The sequence below is a fragment of the Pongo abelii genome, chromosome 8 (genome assembly GCF_028885655.2).
Source record: "Pongo abelii isolate AG06213 chromosome 8, NHGRI_mPonAbe1-v2.0_pri, whole genome shotgun sequence".
Lineage (NCBI taxonomy): Eukaryota > Metazoa > Chordata > Mammalia > Primates > Hominidae > Pongo > Pongo abelii.
The window spans coordinates 131,084,768-131,101,633 of NC_071993.2; the positions used below are offsets into that span (position 1 = coordinate 131,084,768).

Sequence of the window (16,866 nt, forward strand, 5' to 3'; positions counted from 1 at the left end):
CCTGCCCTGCCAGGAAAAGAATTCCTCAGGGGGCGTTGGGCGTAGACCAAGTCTCCTCCTTGGGGAGTCTCCTCCTTAGGGGAGTAGACCAAGTCTCCTCCTTGCTTTGCCACAGGTTCAACAATGAAGAACCCAGCTGCAAGCCTGAGCTGGGTCCTGGGTGCCCCATGGCAGCAGGACGCAGCCACTTGCAGGTGGCAATTGAGAGAGCCCTGTTGCTCCTCCCCAGCATCTCTCGCGGGCCTGCTGCATTGCCTGAGAATCCCCACCTTCTGCCTTCGTACTCAGCCCTTACAGTCCAAGTTCAGCAACCTGTGCAGCCCGAGGCTCCCAGGACGGCCCACAGTGCTCAGCCTGCTGCCCCAGACCTGAATAGGAGCAGGTTTGCAGAGGATACTGGGGATGAGCCAGGGGCTGGGGACAGGGTTGGTGAGGACAGAGATGGTGCGGGTGAGTCCAGCCTGTAGTCATCAGTGAGACTGGACACCAGCCTTCCAAAGCCCTAAGCCGTGAGGCTGGGGGCTAAGGAGGTCACCAACCCCTGAACAGGGACTGGAAAATCTTCTAACTATTTCTGTAACTTTCATAAGCTGGTGCCTCTGAAGTCAACAACAGCTGAACTTCAGCAACTCAAAACTACCCAGGTGGCTGATGTGTGTAGTTTACACACAACCTGGAAAACTCACAAAGTAACTTCACAAAATTTTTTTAAAAAGTAAAAAGGTAAATAACTAGTAAGCACTCAAAAATTACTTCTACCAAGAGCTGGAGAAATTGTCCTGTCTCCATTGTGGGGGACAAGGCTGACTCTTGGAAAGCAGGTGACCTTCCGTGGGAAAAACACTGTGATGTGAACTCAGGAGGAGGTGGGTCTGTGGCCTGACCCCTTGCGTCGCCCTGTCTCACCTACTCCACTACCCCAGTCACAGGGCCTTGCCTGGACGGGAAGATGCGCTGTCCCGGAATAGATGCATCCAGAAGCTCCGCCTTCTGCGGAAGGCAGCCCCCTCCCGACTCAGACCTGCTTGGGGTGTACAGTAGAGCACAGGGAACCAGCCCAGGGGGTACCTCCTCCATCCCACGCTTGCCCGACAGGCCAGCCCTCCACACCACCCTCCTGTGGTCGGCTGAATAACGGCCTTTGAAGATATCCACGTCATAATCCCTAGAGCCTACAAATACGCTCCCTTCTATGGCAAAAGAGGCTTTGCAGATGTGATCCGGAGATGGGGAGATGATCCCGGATTATCTGGTGGGCCCGGTGTCATCGCGAGGGTCCTTATGACACCAGGAGCATGAGGGTCAGAGAAGGCCATGTGATCTCTGAAGCAGAGGGAGAGAGTTAGACTTGAAGATGCCATGCTTTTGACAATGGAGGAAAGAACCAGGAGCCATGAGTGCAGGCAGCCTCTCGAAGCTGGAAAAGGTAGGAAAACGGACTCCCTTTGAGCCCCCAGAAGGAACCAGTCCCACTCATCACTTGAATTTAGCCCAGTGAGACCAACTTCAGACTTCCGGCCTCCAGCACTGTAAGATCATAAACTTCTGTTGCTTTGAGCCACTAAGTCTGGGGTGATTTATAGTAGCTGCTGTAGTTTGGATGTGTGTACCCCAAACCTCATGTTGAAATCTGATCCCCAGTGTTGGGGTCATGGAGGCAGAGCTCTCATGAATAGCTTGGTGCCGTCCTGGGGGTAGTGAGTTGTTGCTCTATTTGTTCCCCCAAAAGCAGGTTGTTAAAAAGAGCCTGGCACCTCCCTCCCCCAGCCCTGTCCTCCCATGCGACCTCTGCGCACCCAGCCCTCTTCACCTTCCGCCAGGAGTGAAGCAGCCTGAGGCTTTCACCCGATGCTCAATCCTTAGCCAGCAGAATCGTGAGCCAAACAAGCCTTTTTTCCTTTATACATTTCCAGCCTCAGGTACTCCTTTATAGCAACACAAACTCACAAAGCTCCCAGGCCGACAGCTGCTCCGGCCGAGGCAGCTTCTGCCCCACGGGACCTGTTCTGTCTCTGCTGCTCTGCAGGGAGCCTCGCCCGCTGAAGTACTGGGAAAACCCGATTCGTCGGATGATGTTTTCCTATCAGTCCCCATGGGATCCACCTCACCATAGGCAGCACAGCTGCCTGGAGGGTCAGATTTCTGGAATAACAGGAAAATAGCCACCCACATAATCCCTGTCTCCACATTCAGGGATCCTTGGAGTTCCTCCACCCAGAGCACAGCCTTAGCTTCAGTTCCCAAACAGGGGGATTTTGTGGGGAAGAGGCGCGCTCCTCATCAGGATCCTTCCCGAGGGCTGGTTTCTCGGTGGGGAGTGGGTGGCCTCACGGGAGACGCTTTCAGAGGAAATCTGAAAGAGAGGGAGGTCGTGCCCTCAGCCCTCAAAGATGCACCCCAGCCGTCCTGCTCCTGACTCCCACCCGTCCTCCATTCCCTGCTGGGTAAAGCCATTCCTGACCGTGGCAGGAAAAGATGGGGTCTTCCCTATTTCCAGCCTGGACACACCTGCCCCCACCTCAACACACCACTGTGGGAGGCAGTGCTGGGGAGAAAAGCTCCCCCAGGAAGGTCTGCCCAGAACTGGGGGACCCACCATGGTCCACGCTGTGCTCAGGATGGCCCAGCTTTCAGAGCCCTAAGCCTGAGATGTCCCCTCTGTATGGGCTGAAAAGTGTGCCCCAAATTCATATGTTCAAGCCCCAATCTCGAGTACCTCAGAATGTCACTGCATTTGCAGATAAAGTTGTTTAAAGAGATGATGAGGTTAAGATGAGGCTGTCAGAGCACGCCTTCATCCACTCCAACTGGTGTCCTTATAAGGAGAGGAAGAGGCAGCAGGGGCGAGTGTGTGTGGCCACATGAACACACAGAGAGAATCAGCCATTGGCGAGCCAAGGAGAGAGACCCCCAGAAAAACCAGCCCTGCGGCACCTTCATCTCGGGCCTCTGGCCTCCAGACTGAGAAAATCAGTTTCCGTTGTTTGTGGTCTTTGTCCCGGCTGCCCCACCTGAGCGCACACCACCTCCTTCTGCGGGCTTGCCCTCAGCAATAAGGACATGTGCCAGAGACACCGGGGGTCTCAAACTCACAGCTGCCAGGGGCCAGGCAGGCCACCGGAATGAGGCCTGTGGTCACTTAACCTTCAAATTTGAAGGTCTGAAGACAATGCTAGGCCTGACTGTGGGCTGGGCCAGACCTCCCACCCTGACGCACACCCCAACAGGACTCGCACAGGGAGTCCCTGCTAACATCTGAATCCTTTTCTCTCTGGTCTTGAGTTTTCTTCTGCCTGTTGCTCGCACAATCACACCTCATCTCTCAGCAGCCAGCACAGCTGTAACTCCCCTTTACACAGAGCCTGCACAACTCGAGCAGGTCCGACACTAAACCACTGCGATTCATTCATGCACCAGGAAGAGCTTGGCTGCAGAGGAAGAGCACGCGCTCCACAGGCGTCACTCATATGGGCCCATCTTTAATTATGTTAAATATTAATAAAAGTACAGCATAACTGCGATTCACTTAACATACCTTACAGGACTAACGGAGTACAATTTAACACAGTCACAGCTTTTGAGAACAAAAAGGAACTTCAATACCATGTTGTGAGAAATGCTCCAATTTGCTTTGGTTTTGAATGGCAGGCTCGAGAACCATCGCCCAGAATGGAACCTATTCTGTCGCAAGAGCCGGGCCTCGAATGAGAGGAAGCAGAGGCAGCCAAAGTGCCCTCTGGAGAAAGGCCCCTGGAGGGAAAAACCATGTCTGGATGGCATTGAGTGGCACAGAAGGGATGGGACTGCATATATAAAAAAGATCCGCATAATAAACCAAATAATATTGGAAATAATACCTTCAGTAATACTTCTGTAAGAAGCAGAATTACACCACATGTTATTCACATGCATAGGAGTGCATAAGAAAAATCCCTTGTTGTAATTATGGTTGGTGTGGAATAGTAAAATATGTACTGAAAATGACAAGTTAATTGGCAGAGAAATTAATCTATAAAAGGGTTGTGTCCAGAGTGGAGGAGCCTCATTAGCAACTGAACAGAACCCACTCAGAAGACGCACTCACCCACACGTGCGCATACACACACACACATACGCACTGTACTGCAAATAAATATACACACACACTGAAGTGATCTCTCCCTAAAGCATCCTTGTGCTCAGGCCAGATTTCCCTGCTGGCGGCTGCTCCCAGTGCCGGCTATAGAGAAGGTGGGGACTGTCCCTGCAAGTGGGAGTTCAGGACACATGCTCCTTCAGTAGCAAAAACTGCCCCGGCCATCCTGGCGCTCAGAGCCCTCTGCACACCTTCAAACGGGCTGTGTGTCCCTTCTCTGATGGCAAAAAGACAACAACACCAGAAGGGGACGGCTGAGCAATTGCAGATCCTCCTACCCCCGAAGCCTGGTCTGTCTCACACATACAAGTTAGAGCTGGGTAGATGGGTGCTTGCACTTTCTGGCTTTGGTGGGCGAGACCTTGGCCTGAGAACTTTGGTTCACAGGAAGCTTCCCTTGACAACACTTGAGTGCAAAGCTTCGTCCAGGTCCCACCTGGGCTGTTGTCAAGGATACTCAAGCGTTCTCTTCAATCTTCCCTGTGACTTCTAAGAAATGACAAGATCTCTAGCCCATCCATCAGTAAACCACGCTGCCAAGTAGCCTGGAAAATTCCATGAAGAACACGGCTCTTAGAAACCTCATTCCAAATCTCAACACGCCACGTTCAGCCCAAGTTCAGCTTGTGCATTGTGTTTTGGAATTGGGACACGAGTATCTATAGTCCCTTGCTGGGTGAGGAACTTTGACCACACGTAGTGGAGAATGTGGAAATAAACTATATCCAATGGGAAGGCAGAGAAATGCAGCCTGTAGCCGGCCAGAACTAAAAATTAAAATCCTCTGTTTCTCTAATGATCTTGTAAACCTGATGAGGGCTTGAATTACCTCATTTCCATGAAGTATTCAATTCCTTGAGGTTGCTCATTCTGGCATTAACAGCAAAAGTTTCCCTTCCAATTATAAACTGAAGTTCTTGAGAAAATGTATAAAGAGGCAGCAGAGAGAGAGCCAGGACTGGTTAAATGCAGAAAGTGGTTTTGTTTTAAACGCATTCATTCTCTATGTTAAACATCAGTCCACAAGGAGGGAATAGGAGGAGGTCAGAATGATGAAGGTGCTGCCAAACACTGACTTATTTTTTTCCTTTTGGAAACAGTGACATTAACAGGGTTTATGTCTGAAGAAACTGGAGGGCTGAGTTTGGAGTAAAGGAGAAAAAAAAATGAAGAGCCTCCATTCTCGAAAGACTGCGGTTCTCTGTCCCAGTGAGGTTAGCGATCTCAACAAGAGTGTTTCAGAAGTGAATGTGGTATGATCACACCTGTGAAGATAGCCATTGAATGCAGACAGTCTGTGCAACACGGCGAGACCCCATCTCTAGGGGGAAAAAAGGGAACGTGAAGTGTAAGTTCCAGCCAGGCCTGTGGCATGACCTCTGGCTTGCTGACTCAGAACCCAGACTCAGGCTCTCCAGAAGGCGGAGGCGGGCAGGGCCAGGCTGCCTTCCCTAGGTGTTCTCTCCACACCCAGTGCAGGCCAGCTGGCTGCATCCCCAAGCTCCAGGACGCTCAGAGCAGAGCTGAATTCTTGAGAAACTGGGGTCTCCAATGGCCTCGGATAGAGGGGCTCTGTGAGGGGTCCATTGCTGAGCTCTTGAACATCACAAAGGAAATTCCAAAATGGTTATAATTCATGTGTGCCTAGAGTGGCAGAGTCCTGGGGTTTTCCACACCATGAGTGAAACAGTTCCCCGCAAAGAGATTTGTAAAATCCTGATGATGACGGCATTGGCGGGCCCAGCACGTGCAGCAACAGTTCAGCTCTCACGTCGTCTTCCACGCAAACGCCTCATCGGCGAGGACCTGCGCCAGCCTAGCGTTGAAGGGACTGTAGAAATCCCGCAGAATCTTCTGTGTGATGGGCCACATGGGCCCCAGGTTCCGGTCCTCGGGACGCCGTGCATTGGATGCGGGGCTCTTGGTCATCAAAGCCTCCTGTTTCTCACTTAAGGGCCCTAAAATAAAAGAAGACCAGTCCCGTAAGGCAGGAGGCATGGCAGGAAGTAAAAGGGACTTTGCAAAAATCTCAGCTATGCTTCGTATTCAGACAGGAGTTTCCTTTAAGAGAATGTATTTAGGGATTAAAATTCTTTGGCTGGATCCATTTTGGAAGCACTGAGGGAGGAAGGTGGAAACACCATTAGGAAATTGCAAAGAAATTCTGCGGTGGGTGCAGGATGCCCACCCTCGGGGGAGCCCAGCTGGCATTTAATGATGATACAGCGTCTAAGGCTGACCTCAAGGATGCCCTTCCAATTGCCCTTGGTGGGCTGCTCTCCATGGGTGTCAACCCATCCTTGGAGGAACGTGCGGCCTGCCGGGCACAGCCCATGGGTTTCGGTTTTCCTGCTCAGCAGCCCTCCGGAATTCCGCCATCATCGTTTCTACTTCAGGCTGCTCATGCCAAGGGCCCTGGGCCTGCACAGTTTCACCCTGTGCGTCTTGCTGTAAAGTAGCCATAGGGAGGAGGGCTGGGAGGAGGCCACCTGTGCCCAGAGCGCCCACTGGCTGAACCTCCATCTGCAGCAGAGATCAGCGAGAAGAGGCCTCCCGGCAAGGGCTGTCAGTCACCCCCACGCCCCGCCCTCTGGAGTTAGAAGAGGACCTGGAACAGGCTGGCAGAGGTTGTCAGTCACCGCCACGCCCTGCCCTCTGGAGTGAGGAGAGGCCCTGGACAGGCCGGCAGGGGCTGTCAGTCACCCATACGCCCCGCGCTCTGGAGTGAGAGGCCCTGAAACAGAACAGCAGGGACTGCCATCCCCACGCCCCACTCTCTGGGCCACAGCTTCTTGGTGTAACCCATCACTGCTCAAGCCTCTTTACCGGGGGCTCTTGGGATCTGGCCAAAGTCCATAGCCCACATACAGAAAAAGCATGTCCCAGCATCCTAGGGCCATATAAGATACAGAATGGCCTTACTATCCATCTTGGGGACAAAAGACAAGCTCATTAATGGGACAGAGTCAACATGTGGTCAAATCAAAGAAAGATGATTCTAAGCCTTGGAAGGGTAAGAACTCATCCAACTCCAAAAAAAGGAGAAACAAAATCAAATGATCAAAGAGGCCCAAGTCCCAGTGGCAGGCAGATATATTTCCAGAAATACTCAATTAACCAAGTTCCTGAGCAAGACCATTAGTCAGGGCTGCAGGAGGTGTTCTGGGAAGGAGGGCGGCTTGTTCGAGCCTGCTCAGCCTTTCAAGCCATCCCTGAGTGCCCCATCCACATGGGCAGCACTCGCTCCGACAGCACATGCCTCTGCCAGCCATCACCATAGTCAGCAGTGTGGCCTGTCACCACAAAGTGACTCTCAGGCCCCTGGGGGGGCTAGTATCCACAGGCTGAGGGCAGGCGCTCATGCCCCAGGGGCCCAGCATCCATGACCATCAGCCAAAACTCAGCCACACAGCTCTGACTCCAGGAATTTCCAAGAATACCCGAGATGATGCAATGATCTGTCTGTTCCCTCCTCCAAGTCCCATGTCCTCTGCTCCAGACCCCCGGTGACATCCTGTTGGTCCTACAAAGCTCAGCTCTCAGGTCCTTTCCTTCCATGAAGGCTTCCTCATCCCTGCAGTAGCTGGGATCCCAAACCATCAGCACGTACCTTGCGTGACAGTGCTGACCTTCCCCATGGCACCCTACCTGTCATTCAGTTAGGTGAGCTATGGCTTCCTCCTCTCCCTTCACTAGACCATAAGCTCCCAGAAGGGAAACCATCTCCTCCTCTCCAGAGAATCCCTCACCATACTGTGCACAATGACCTGTGTACAGCTAGTGCTCAATAAATGGTACTTAACAGGCCTCCTGAAGGACATCCCCAGGCCTCCCAGCTCAGCCCATTCCCACCCAGTTGACCAGGTCTGCATTTGCCCCAGAGGACTTCCGGAACAAGTCCACAGAGTTCTTGCTTTGCCCCGTCAGTCTAAGCACCATACTCATACCTAGGTTCAGAAACTGGAAGACCTTGTGCATGGTGTACTTGACGTTGGATGCATGATCTTCCAGGCGAAGAATGAGAAACTGTTGCTTGTCAAAAACGCTGAGCCAGTCCAGAAGGTACACAGCATAGAGCCCGACCTGGAGCCTCACCTAGGACCACAGAAGAACGGCATTATTTCAGGAGCAGTTGCCCCAACACCATAGGGCACTTTTCCAAAGTGGCACGGCATTTCACTGTACCACAAAAGAGTTATCCTAGCAAAGTTACTTTCAGAAGCTGGATTTTAACACAAGGTGTTCTTGCTTCTTTATGGGGGGTTTTGTGCTACATGTGCAAAGAATTCCTATATTAGGGGTTGCATTGAATCCTCACAACACCCTGTGGGTAGCTCCATGCCTCCATTTCACAGGTAAGGACTGAAGTGCAGGGAAGAGGTCAAGGTTGTGGCCACCAGTGGTGCACATGTTCCTTGCACAATATCCTGGCTGTTTCTCTGTTCCCAGTGTGACCTCTATGCCCAGCACACAACGGGCTGCGAAAAGTCAACCACAGACACCCCAAAGACAACCTAGATGAGTGAAGACCCTGATGCCAGAGGAACATCCTTGACGGTAAGGGTGTGTGTAAGTCAGCATCTAATCATTACTGAACCAAGTACACAGGAGGATGTTCCTATTTAAGTCCTTTCTACTTTCCAGTACCCATTTCCGGGGTCTTCACCCTTCTGTTCCTTCTCTCGTGCCTTACTGCAAGCTGTGTGGTGAAGATTTAACTCTACTCAGAGAGAACTCGGGCCTTTCCCTCGGCTCCTTGGGGGTGATCTCTGGGCCCCTGGACGTCCTATCTGACAGAAGTATCTTGGTTGGCCTGAGGGCTTTGGTCATAGGCAGGCTAACACTGAGATTGATGATGGGGCCTTGGGCCACATGGTATCAGTTCTGACTCTGCTAGGACTGGAGACTAAAGGTCAGCCACAGGAGCTGCATGTGACGGGGCCCTAGTAAAAGGCCTGGACCCCCAAGGCTTGGCCTGGCAATACTCCACAAGGATTGTCACATACCATGGCCAGTGGCACTAACACCGTCCATGACTCCACGGGGAGAGGAGGACTCAGAGCTCCGCATTTGGGCCCCTCCTGGACTCTGCCCCCTGCACTTCCTCTCCCTTGGCTGACTTTAATTTTCATCCTTTCCCTGTAATAAATCATAACCAACAGCATAATAGCCTCCAGTGTGTTCTGAGAATCCTTCTGGAAAAGTACTGAACCTGAAGGTGGGTTGGAGAATATCTCTCCTGAACTTGCAACTGGTGTCAGAAGTGAGAGCAGTCTTGGGAACAGTTTCCTCTAACTCCACAGTTCACCCTGAACTCTTAGCAAAGCTTCCAGAAAAAAAACAGCCTCTTCCCCTTTTGCTGTGAGGCTCCCTTCTCCAGGGCTTCTCCCCTTGCCCCTTCTCCAAGTGCCCAGGGACCCTGCTCTGCCTATCTGTGTCTGCCCAGAACTTCTCATCTCCCACCTCTCCCCAGTTCACACCTCTCCCTTTGTTTATGCCCCATCTACACCTGCCTGAAGCTGATACAGCCTCCTGGCTGGTCCTCCTTCCCCTGGTCTCTGCACTCTTATATGCACCCTGCCACCAGCATCGGCTTTCCAAAGCAGTGACCTGGCCACAGCCAGCCCTGCTTAAAGCCTCCATGGCTTTCTATGTGTAGAAAGTCCTGGGCCTGGCTTAAACTTCCAGCTCATCCTCTCATATATGCAGCACTTGCCGGCTCCCCAGGCTCCTTTCTGGAGTTCCCATTTTTTAGGCAGACACTCTCATGTCACGTTTCCTTTCCTGCCCAACTTGACCTGGACCTTGACCTTGAGGGCAGGGACTGTGGCTTCTCCACCATCCCATCCTTGCAAAGCCTGCACTCTGGCCCTCAACATGGTTCTCGGGTGCAATTGCTGAATACAGTGTTAACAATAAGACAATGAAAGATTGGGCAAAATAAGTATAGATGCTAACTATTCTTCTCCCATTTCATTATTTTTCTACCCATGGAGGAGGATGGAGAGGAAGAAAAGCAATTAGAGTGGATAAGTTGCCTTCAAAATTCATTAGCTGTTTCCAACCCACACTTTGTTGCTACCTCACATGCCAGCTCAGAAAAAAGACCTCAAGCTGGGCCGAAACTAAAGAGAAAATGAGAACGTGCCGGTCTCAGAAATAAACATGCGTCGCCTCCAACGCAGACAAATCATGACAAGACCAACTCGCTGTTAAGTCACCCGCCTCCCAGGGCTTTTCAATTCTCTCCCTGGCAGGCTTGTAGGCCATCCCTCGTAGGGAAGACCAGTCTGATGAGGTTTTTCTTTTCCAGAGAACGTGCCTTTCAACAGGAGAACTTTCCAGAAGGAAAGCAGCCAGGTGTTTGTGGCAGGCTGGGGTGTTTTAGAGCAGCTGTGGCCTGTCCAAGCACCTGGCTGGGCACCTGCACCTGACAGATAGTTCTCTGAAACCTCGTTTGTGCCCATGCTCATGAGAGCCCCCTGCGCTGTCTCAGGTGGACACAGGCCTGCACCGCAGCATGGCCCTCCTCAGCAGGCAGGGCTGAGCCAGAAAGGGGAGGAAAAGAGGAAACCACAGGGGCTGCAGGCGGGGAAGGCCTCCTGGTGCTCGGCTGCTTCTCCCGGGGCTAGCTCCCCTCCAGCTTTGTGCCTTCCCTCTGATCTAGCTACCCCAAAGCCCCTCAATTCCCACCCCAACCCCCAGCCCCCTTGCCAGGCAGGGGGAGTGTGGTCACCTGAAGTGACAGGTTCTGGTGCAGGCAGTATCACTACTGCCACCATACGCACGATGAAGACAGGGCAAAGACAGCCCCCAGCAGATTTTTTCCCCTCACCTTTTCCCAGTATAGGACAGAGAATCAAAAGAGAACAAAAATAAAAAGGGTATTTAGGGCAAGTGCCCAATGTGCTTAAAATTAGAAAACATCAGAGCTGTGAGAAGCCTTTGAAGTTAACTGTGCCAGCTGATTCACCAATAGAAACACGGAGGTGCAGGGCAGGGCAGGCGGCTACTCAGGGTCGGTGGCCAATACCCTTGGAGCCAGGACCTGAAGCCAGGTCACCTGTGCATGTGGAGCTTGTCCCCCATGCAGGGCCCCAGGGAAGAGCAATCCCCACCGAGAGCCGAGGCTGAGCTGAGCACAGTCCCAGTCCCCCGTTCTCCCCAAACATGTACCTGGCCGAGCCTCTCCGTCCCCTACTAGGGATTTCAGTTGGCAGTCCCCAGCCAGCCTCTCCACTAGTCCCCATTCATTCATTTGGCAAATAAGCTGAGCTCATGCCACCATGTGCCAGGCACCCTGCTAGGCAATGGTGATTTGCTGCTAACAGAAGTGGCCCTGGCCTCAGGGAGGCTGCAATCTCATGGAGACAGAGCTCAACTGGTAAAGAAACAGACTTGAGCAATCACCTTGTGAGGCACACAATGGAGAAAAGGAGTGGGTGGACAGAGAAGACAGTCAGAGTAAAGCAAGCCCTAGAGTAAGTCTCCCGCACCCCAGAGGGCACGAAGGGGGGAGTGGTGACAAGAGCCCTAGTGGCTCTCCAACCGGAGCCCACAAACACCCACCTGGAGGGCCTGAGAAACAGACCACGGCCCCGTCCCCAGAGTTTCTGATTCAGGTCTGGGACTGGCAGAGCATTTGCATTTCTGACAAGTTCCCAGGGGCTGTGGCTGCTGCTCATCCAGGCACCAGGCTTCTCGGGACACTGCTCTGAGGCAGGCTCACTGGCCCCTCTGAGCACCCCCCAGGGTAGGGTGTGCTGCAGAACAGTGGCGGGGGCTGGCCAGAGGCAGAGGGGTCTGTGCTGCCCCTGCGTCTAGGTGCCACAGGAAGGCGGTGAATGACTCCAGCAGGGTGTGCCAGGGGCCGGGGTGCCTTACAAAGCTGCCCTCCCAGGGCTGGGACTCACATCTGGAGGGGAACTGGCTTCTCCTCCCAGAAATGAAAATTCACCTCTATAAGGAGGGTTTCTGATTGCCTGGCTCTTTCTCTGGTGTGTGAGCTCTCCAGGGACTGAAGAGAAGATTAAGGGTCAATCTGTTACTGCTGCATCCCTCCTGTCTACTGGGCCTGCCCCTGGGGATCTCCTCTGACCAGAGGCACCCGCTAAGCTACTGTCTTGTCATCCTCAGCAAAACGCAAAATTGAACATAAAAGCCCAGGCCTCCTGCCAGCAAAACCCTTTGCTTTTAGGAGTCAGCTAGGGAAGGCAAAAACTCCCTGAGTGTCAAAGGCCAGCAGACCCGGGATTGAACCTCGAGCCTGCCTGATACCAGCTATGGGTAAGAGAATTAACCTCTGTGAGCCTCAGTCTTCCCATCTGTAAAACAGGGATGGATTTCAAGGGATCTCTAATGAGATGATGCATTGAAAGGGCTTGACAGGCGCTGGCAGTAATGAACAAAGGTTAGATCCCTTTCACCTCTCACAGATGGAGTTTTAGACACCTTTTATCACAAAGACTCAAGCATACACAACACAGGGAGGATCACGATGATGCCATGAACTAATGGCTCAGTTTCAGCAGTGCTCTCCAGTTCACAGTCGGAGCGCTGACCCGGAGCAGGAGGGCAGGGGCACACCCTCCCTTCTGTGTGGGAGAAAGTATCCAAGGGCTTGCCCCCAGGGTACTGGATGGGAGTCGGCACACTCTGCATGGTACAAAGTGCCGGGTAGCATGCAGACTGCACGTGCATATTAGATATTAGCTCTTCCGCAGCAAGAAACACTATTTAAAGCTATTAAAATAAACTGTGCCTTGGGTCAGGAGTTCCCCCCTGCCCTGCCTCTCCCTGCCCATCTAAACCCAGCCCAGCTTAAGCCGCTTCCTCCTAGGAGTCCCCAGTGCAAAGCCCACACCTGCCCCACTTTTCGCAGTCCTTTTCAGGCAGTCTCCTGCAGAGAGAACTCAGTGGTCCCAGGGCCTGCAGAGGAGAGCTCCGGCCCCTTCTACGACCACATTAGCTGGATACCTTGCCCCTCACTGTCCTCATCTGCTGACAGTGACATTGACTGACTCCTGTCTTCCCACCCACCTATTGGGTTTGTTTTGAGAGTCACGCAGGATCACGAACAGGAGAAAGTTTCAAAAGGCACAACGTGGTAGAAACGCCAAGGTGGGGACACATGCCTCATTCCAAGCACACAACTGGTCACAGCACCGTCCTGCACCTTCTCTCTTGGATCAGGGCCTGCCATGCCATGGGTGCAGCGTAGCAACCACTGAAGATCAGATTGTTGGGGAAATGTTGAGGCCAAACACACGTCTAGGGGAAGCTGGGTTAAAAGGCCTAGATTTGGGTCCTAGATCCTCTGCTTACTGGCTGTGACTCCAGAGGAAGGCTGCCTCCCTGAGACTCAGTTTTCCCAGTAGGAAGCCCCAGGCATGGGAGGGCCTGTGTTAAGCTGTAGTGCCAGGTTGGTGCTGAGCCTACACTGGCTGAATCCATCACTTCGCATCCATACTCTGACCAGCACACACAGCCTCCTCGGCAGGCTCCACCTGGTGGCTGTTGTCTACCAGGAGGCACTTGGACAGAGAAGGGGGCCAGGCAAACTGGGTCACCTGGTCGGCTGGGGCCGGGAACCACCAATGCCTTCCTCCTTCTCATCCCTCCCTCAGTCAGGGTGCTGGCCTCAGACAAGCCTTGAAGGCCGTGCACCAAGCTCTTCCTTCCCTGAAAGGAGGCCCCTATCAAAGACGGGACAACACTCCTATTTGGTTCCTCTTGGATTTTCCTTGGACTTTTCCCTCAAGATTCATTCCTGGAGGGGTCCTGCACCCCTGACCCTCGGGGGACAAAGGTGCACCCTCGCTTCCCACACTGAAGTAGGCGAATCCCCCAGCCATGCTTTAAATTCACCTGGAGACAGTCTCCTGACGATGTCACACATTTTGTTTGTAATTACAGTTGTTTAGGATTTCAAATTATATCACTTAATAATGCTGGGGAATTTCCTCTCTTTGCTTTGCATTTATAAATATTGGCTGATTAAGTGACAGCATGAGTGCCAGCCAAAGAAGTGAGCTCGGAGCCACGAGTCCCTGTAAGGGGGAATTATCTCATGGTCATGCACTGGGGTAGACACAGCCAGGCCTGTCTGTTCAGATTCGCCTCTGTGCCCCTGGATCTTCAAAGATGAGGATGTACAGGGAGGGCCCCTCTGCTCTGAGCGTTTTATGGCCAGCTTCAGAGGAGGAGGGGACAGGGAAGCAAGAATGGCCTTCCTGCTTCTGCTGTTTTCTCAAATGCCAAGCTGTTATATTTGGGGGCAGTGTGCCCTGAACCCCATCAATAGTGATGGCAGTTCGGCATCTTAGAAAGATGCCTGGTGAAATGGATCACGGTGAGAAGGGGTCTGGGGAGGGGCTGTCTCCCAGAGAGAGGGAAGTTGTGCAGGTGGAGGTTGCAAATGAAAGGGCCAGTGGCTGAATGAGGGCAACAGCAGAGGGTAGAACAGTGGAGCTCTCTAGAAATACTGGGAGAAAGAGGGAAAAGTACTCGTGGGTGGATTGAATCAGGCATGGTAGGATGATGGGGAAACCCAGTCCATGAGCACGTTCCCCGATTTGCGTGCCAACCTTGGCATTTGACCCATAATAGCCCTGGCTCTTAGCTGCTGCTATTACTGTTTATGCCAGGACTGAAGGTCCTCCATGCGGGGCCTGCAGGATGGAAGAGCCACCTGCCGCAGGAAAGGGTAGATGTGGCACGAAATGGGCCTGGCCTGAGTCACAGCTGCAACTTGATTCGTGTCAGCACACACTGGGCACCCCTCTCTGCTCAGCATCATGATCAGTGCTGGAAGAAACCACAACCCCACCTTGAGGCGTCACACCAGCGCCCCTTTCCTCCTGCCAGCCCCAGCCCTGAGACCGCCCTCAGGGAGCTGCCTTGAGGACCGGGAGGGCTGCCCTGCCTGTTCTGTCAGACTCACTCCATAGGGGTCCAGGGCCAAGAGTCACAGCTGAGAGTGGTTCTGGGTCACGAAGCCGGGTCGACAAGCTGTGCTGGTCAAGCCACACACAAATAGAGTTTCTCCGAGACCCTGTGTCCCCTGTGACGGTGGCCACAGAGCCATTGAGTCATTCCCCCTTTGACAATCATGGCCCTCGCCCCAACTGCTCTCTTCATGAAACCCAAGCACAAACACGCACAGGTTTCCCGTTTCTCCAGGTCTCCGTTTCCTTATGAAGGCTCCCTCCCGGGTTACATGAAACTTACGTTAAACAAGTATGTGTGCTTTCTCGCGTTAGTGTTTTATTACAGGTGCCTCAGCCATGAACATAGCAGTGAGATATTCCTTTTCCACTCCTACACCATCCTCTGCTTAAAACCCTCTGAGGGGTCCCATCTCTCTCAGGGTGAAGTCTAGACTTCTTCTGAGGCTAGACCCGGTGGTGTGGCCCCACGTGCCACGCACCCAAGCCCCCTCCCTCAGTGCCCCCCATCTCCCACACCAGGCTGGCTGTGTTCTGCATGGCAGGTGGTGCTGACCACTAGGCCTCTGCACACACTGCTGTCAGTTCCCTGGCCAACTCTCCTTCAGGCCTCAGCACAGACATTCCCTCTCCTAAGAACCTGCCTGAAGCCCTGTTCTTAGGTGGTTCTCTGGTGGCCAGAGCTCCCTGCCCAGCCTCCATCTTCTCTCCCCACCAGCTGCACAGGAAGGCAAGGACCACACCTGTCCTGGCACTGCTGTGGCCCCAGGACCCAGCACCATGCAGGGGACATAGTGGCAAGAATGAACGCAGGAATGCAAGACAGACCCATCACAACAGCCTTGTACAGCAGCATTATTACCCCATTGTATGACAAAGCAACTGAGTCTCAGAGAGGCTGAGACAACTGCCTAGAGTCACAGAGCCAGCAAACGGCCAAGCTGGAAACCTGACCCACACCAAGGCTGGTTCCAAAGTGAACTCCTCCTACCTGGCACCAGAGCAGGCTCTGGGGTTACCTGTGTCCCTGTGGCATCTTCCTTGCCAAACTACAAGGTCCAACAGGGCAGCCTGGAATCCCACCTGCTGCCCCTGTATGCTGCCTCCCCAGATCCCACGGCCTCTGTAATAAGAAAGAGGGGGCAGAGCATCTTGGCCTGAAGCCCCACCACCTGGGGGCTTCCAAGACTCCACAGCAGGCCTGTTCGTGCCTTGCCATGCGAGACGCTGAGCAGAGCAAGGCTTGTAAAGCCACTCCAGAACAGGCAGCAGCATTAGCCTCGCTGCATAAGCCCTGTTGTTGAAGCACAGAGCCAGCCCAGGGAGCCCAGCATGGAAAACTATCCCAGGGCTAAAAGGTGCTGAATTCACCAATAACAGCTTTTTGCATTCAAAAAGGCTAGAAATTTACAGACATAGTTCTGAAGGAAGAACAAGAGATACGATTGAGGAATCAACAGAAAATGTTTTTCAATTGAGACTCTGTCAAAGAAGCATTGAAAATCATTGATGGGTAATTTTTTAAACCAACAAAACAATCCACTGCTCAAGAGAATGCTCTTAAGACAATTTGAGAGTTGGGTGTCCTCATGTCTGCTGATTCTAATTGCCGGGTGTCTTGCTAAATGGTAATCTTCCTAAACGCACCCTCATCCTCCTGCTGAGGGAGGGGGAGGTGGCAGGTGACCAGCAGGGAAGAAGGCAGAGAGCCAGACTAAGAGCCCATCAGTTTTCAGCTTTTACATCCATGAATAATGGGGAACAGCATTTGCACATTAAAACGCT

At 52.9% G+C, this 16,866-nt stretch overlaps 1 protein-coding gene across 9 annotated transcripts in view; it reads right to left on the bottom strand.

Moving 5' to 3' along the window:
- Positions 1-1,874: 1,874 nt before the first annotated feature.
- Positions 1,875-16,866, bottom strand: part of CHST15 (carbohydrate sulfotransferase 15) — an 89,387-nt gene continuing 74,395 nt past the window's right edge. For 4 of the 9 annotated variants that reach the window (XM_002821238.5, XM_054523005.2, XM_009245886.4 and 1 more), the window contains exons 7-8: positions 8,083-8,230; positions 3,460-6,093 (exon numbers count right to left, since the gene is read on the bottom strand). In XM_002821238.5, coding sequence (XP_002821284.3) covers positions 5,903-6,093; positions 8,083-8,230 — 339 coding nt within the window. In that variant the 3' untranslated portion in view covers positions 3,460-5,902. Of the gene's footprint in view, positions 2,354-3,459; positions 6,254-8,082; positions 8,231-16,866 lie in introns of those variants that run through there. The other 5 variants (XM_009245888.4, XM_063727794.1, XM_063727793.1 and 2 more) reach the window with 2 other exon arrangements.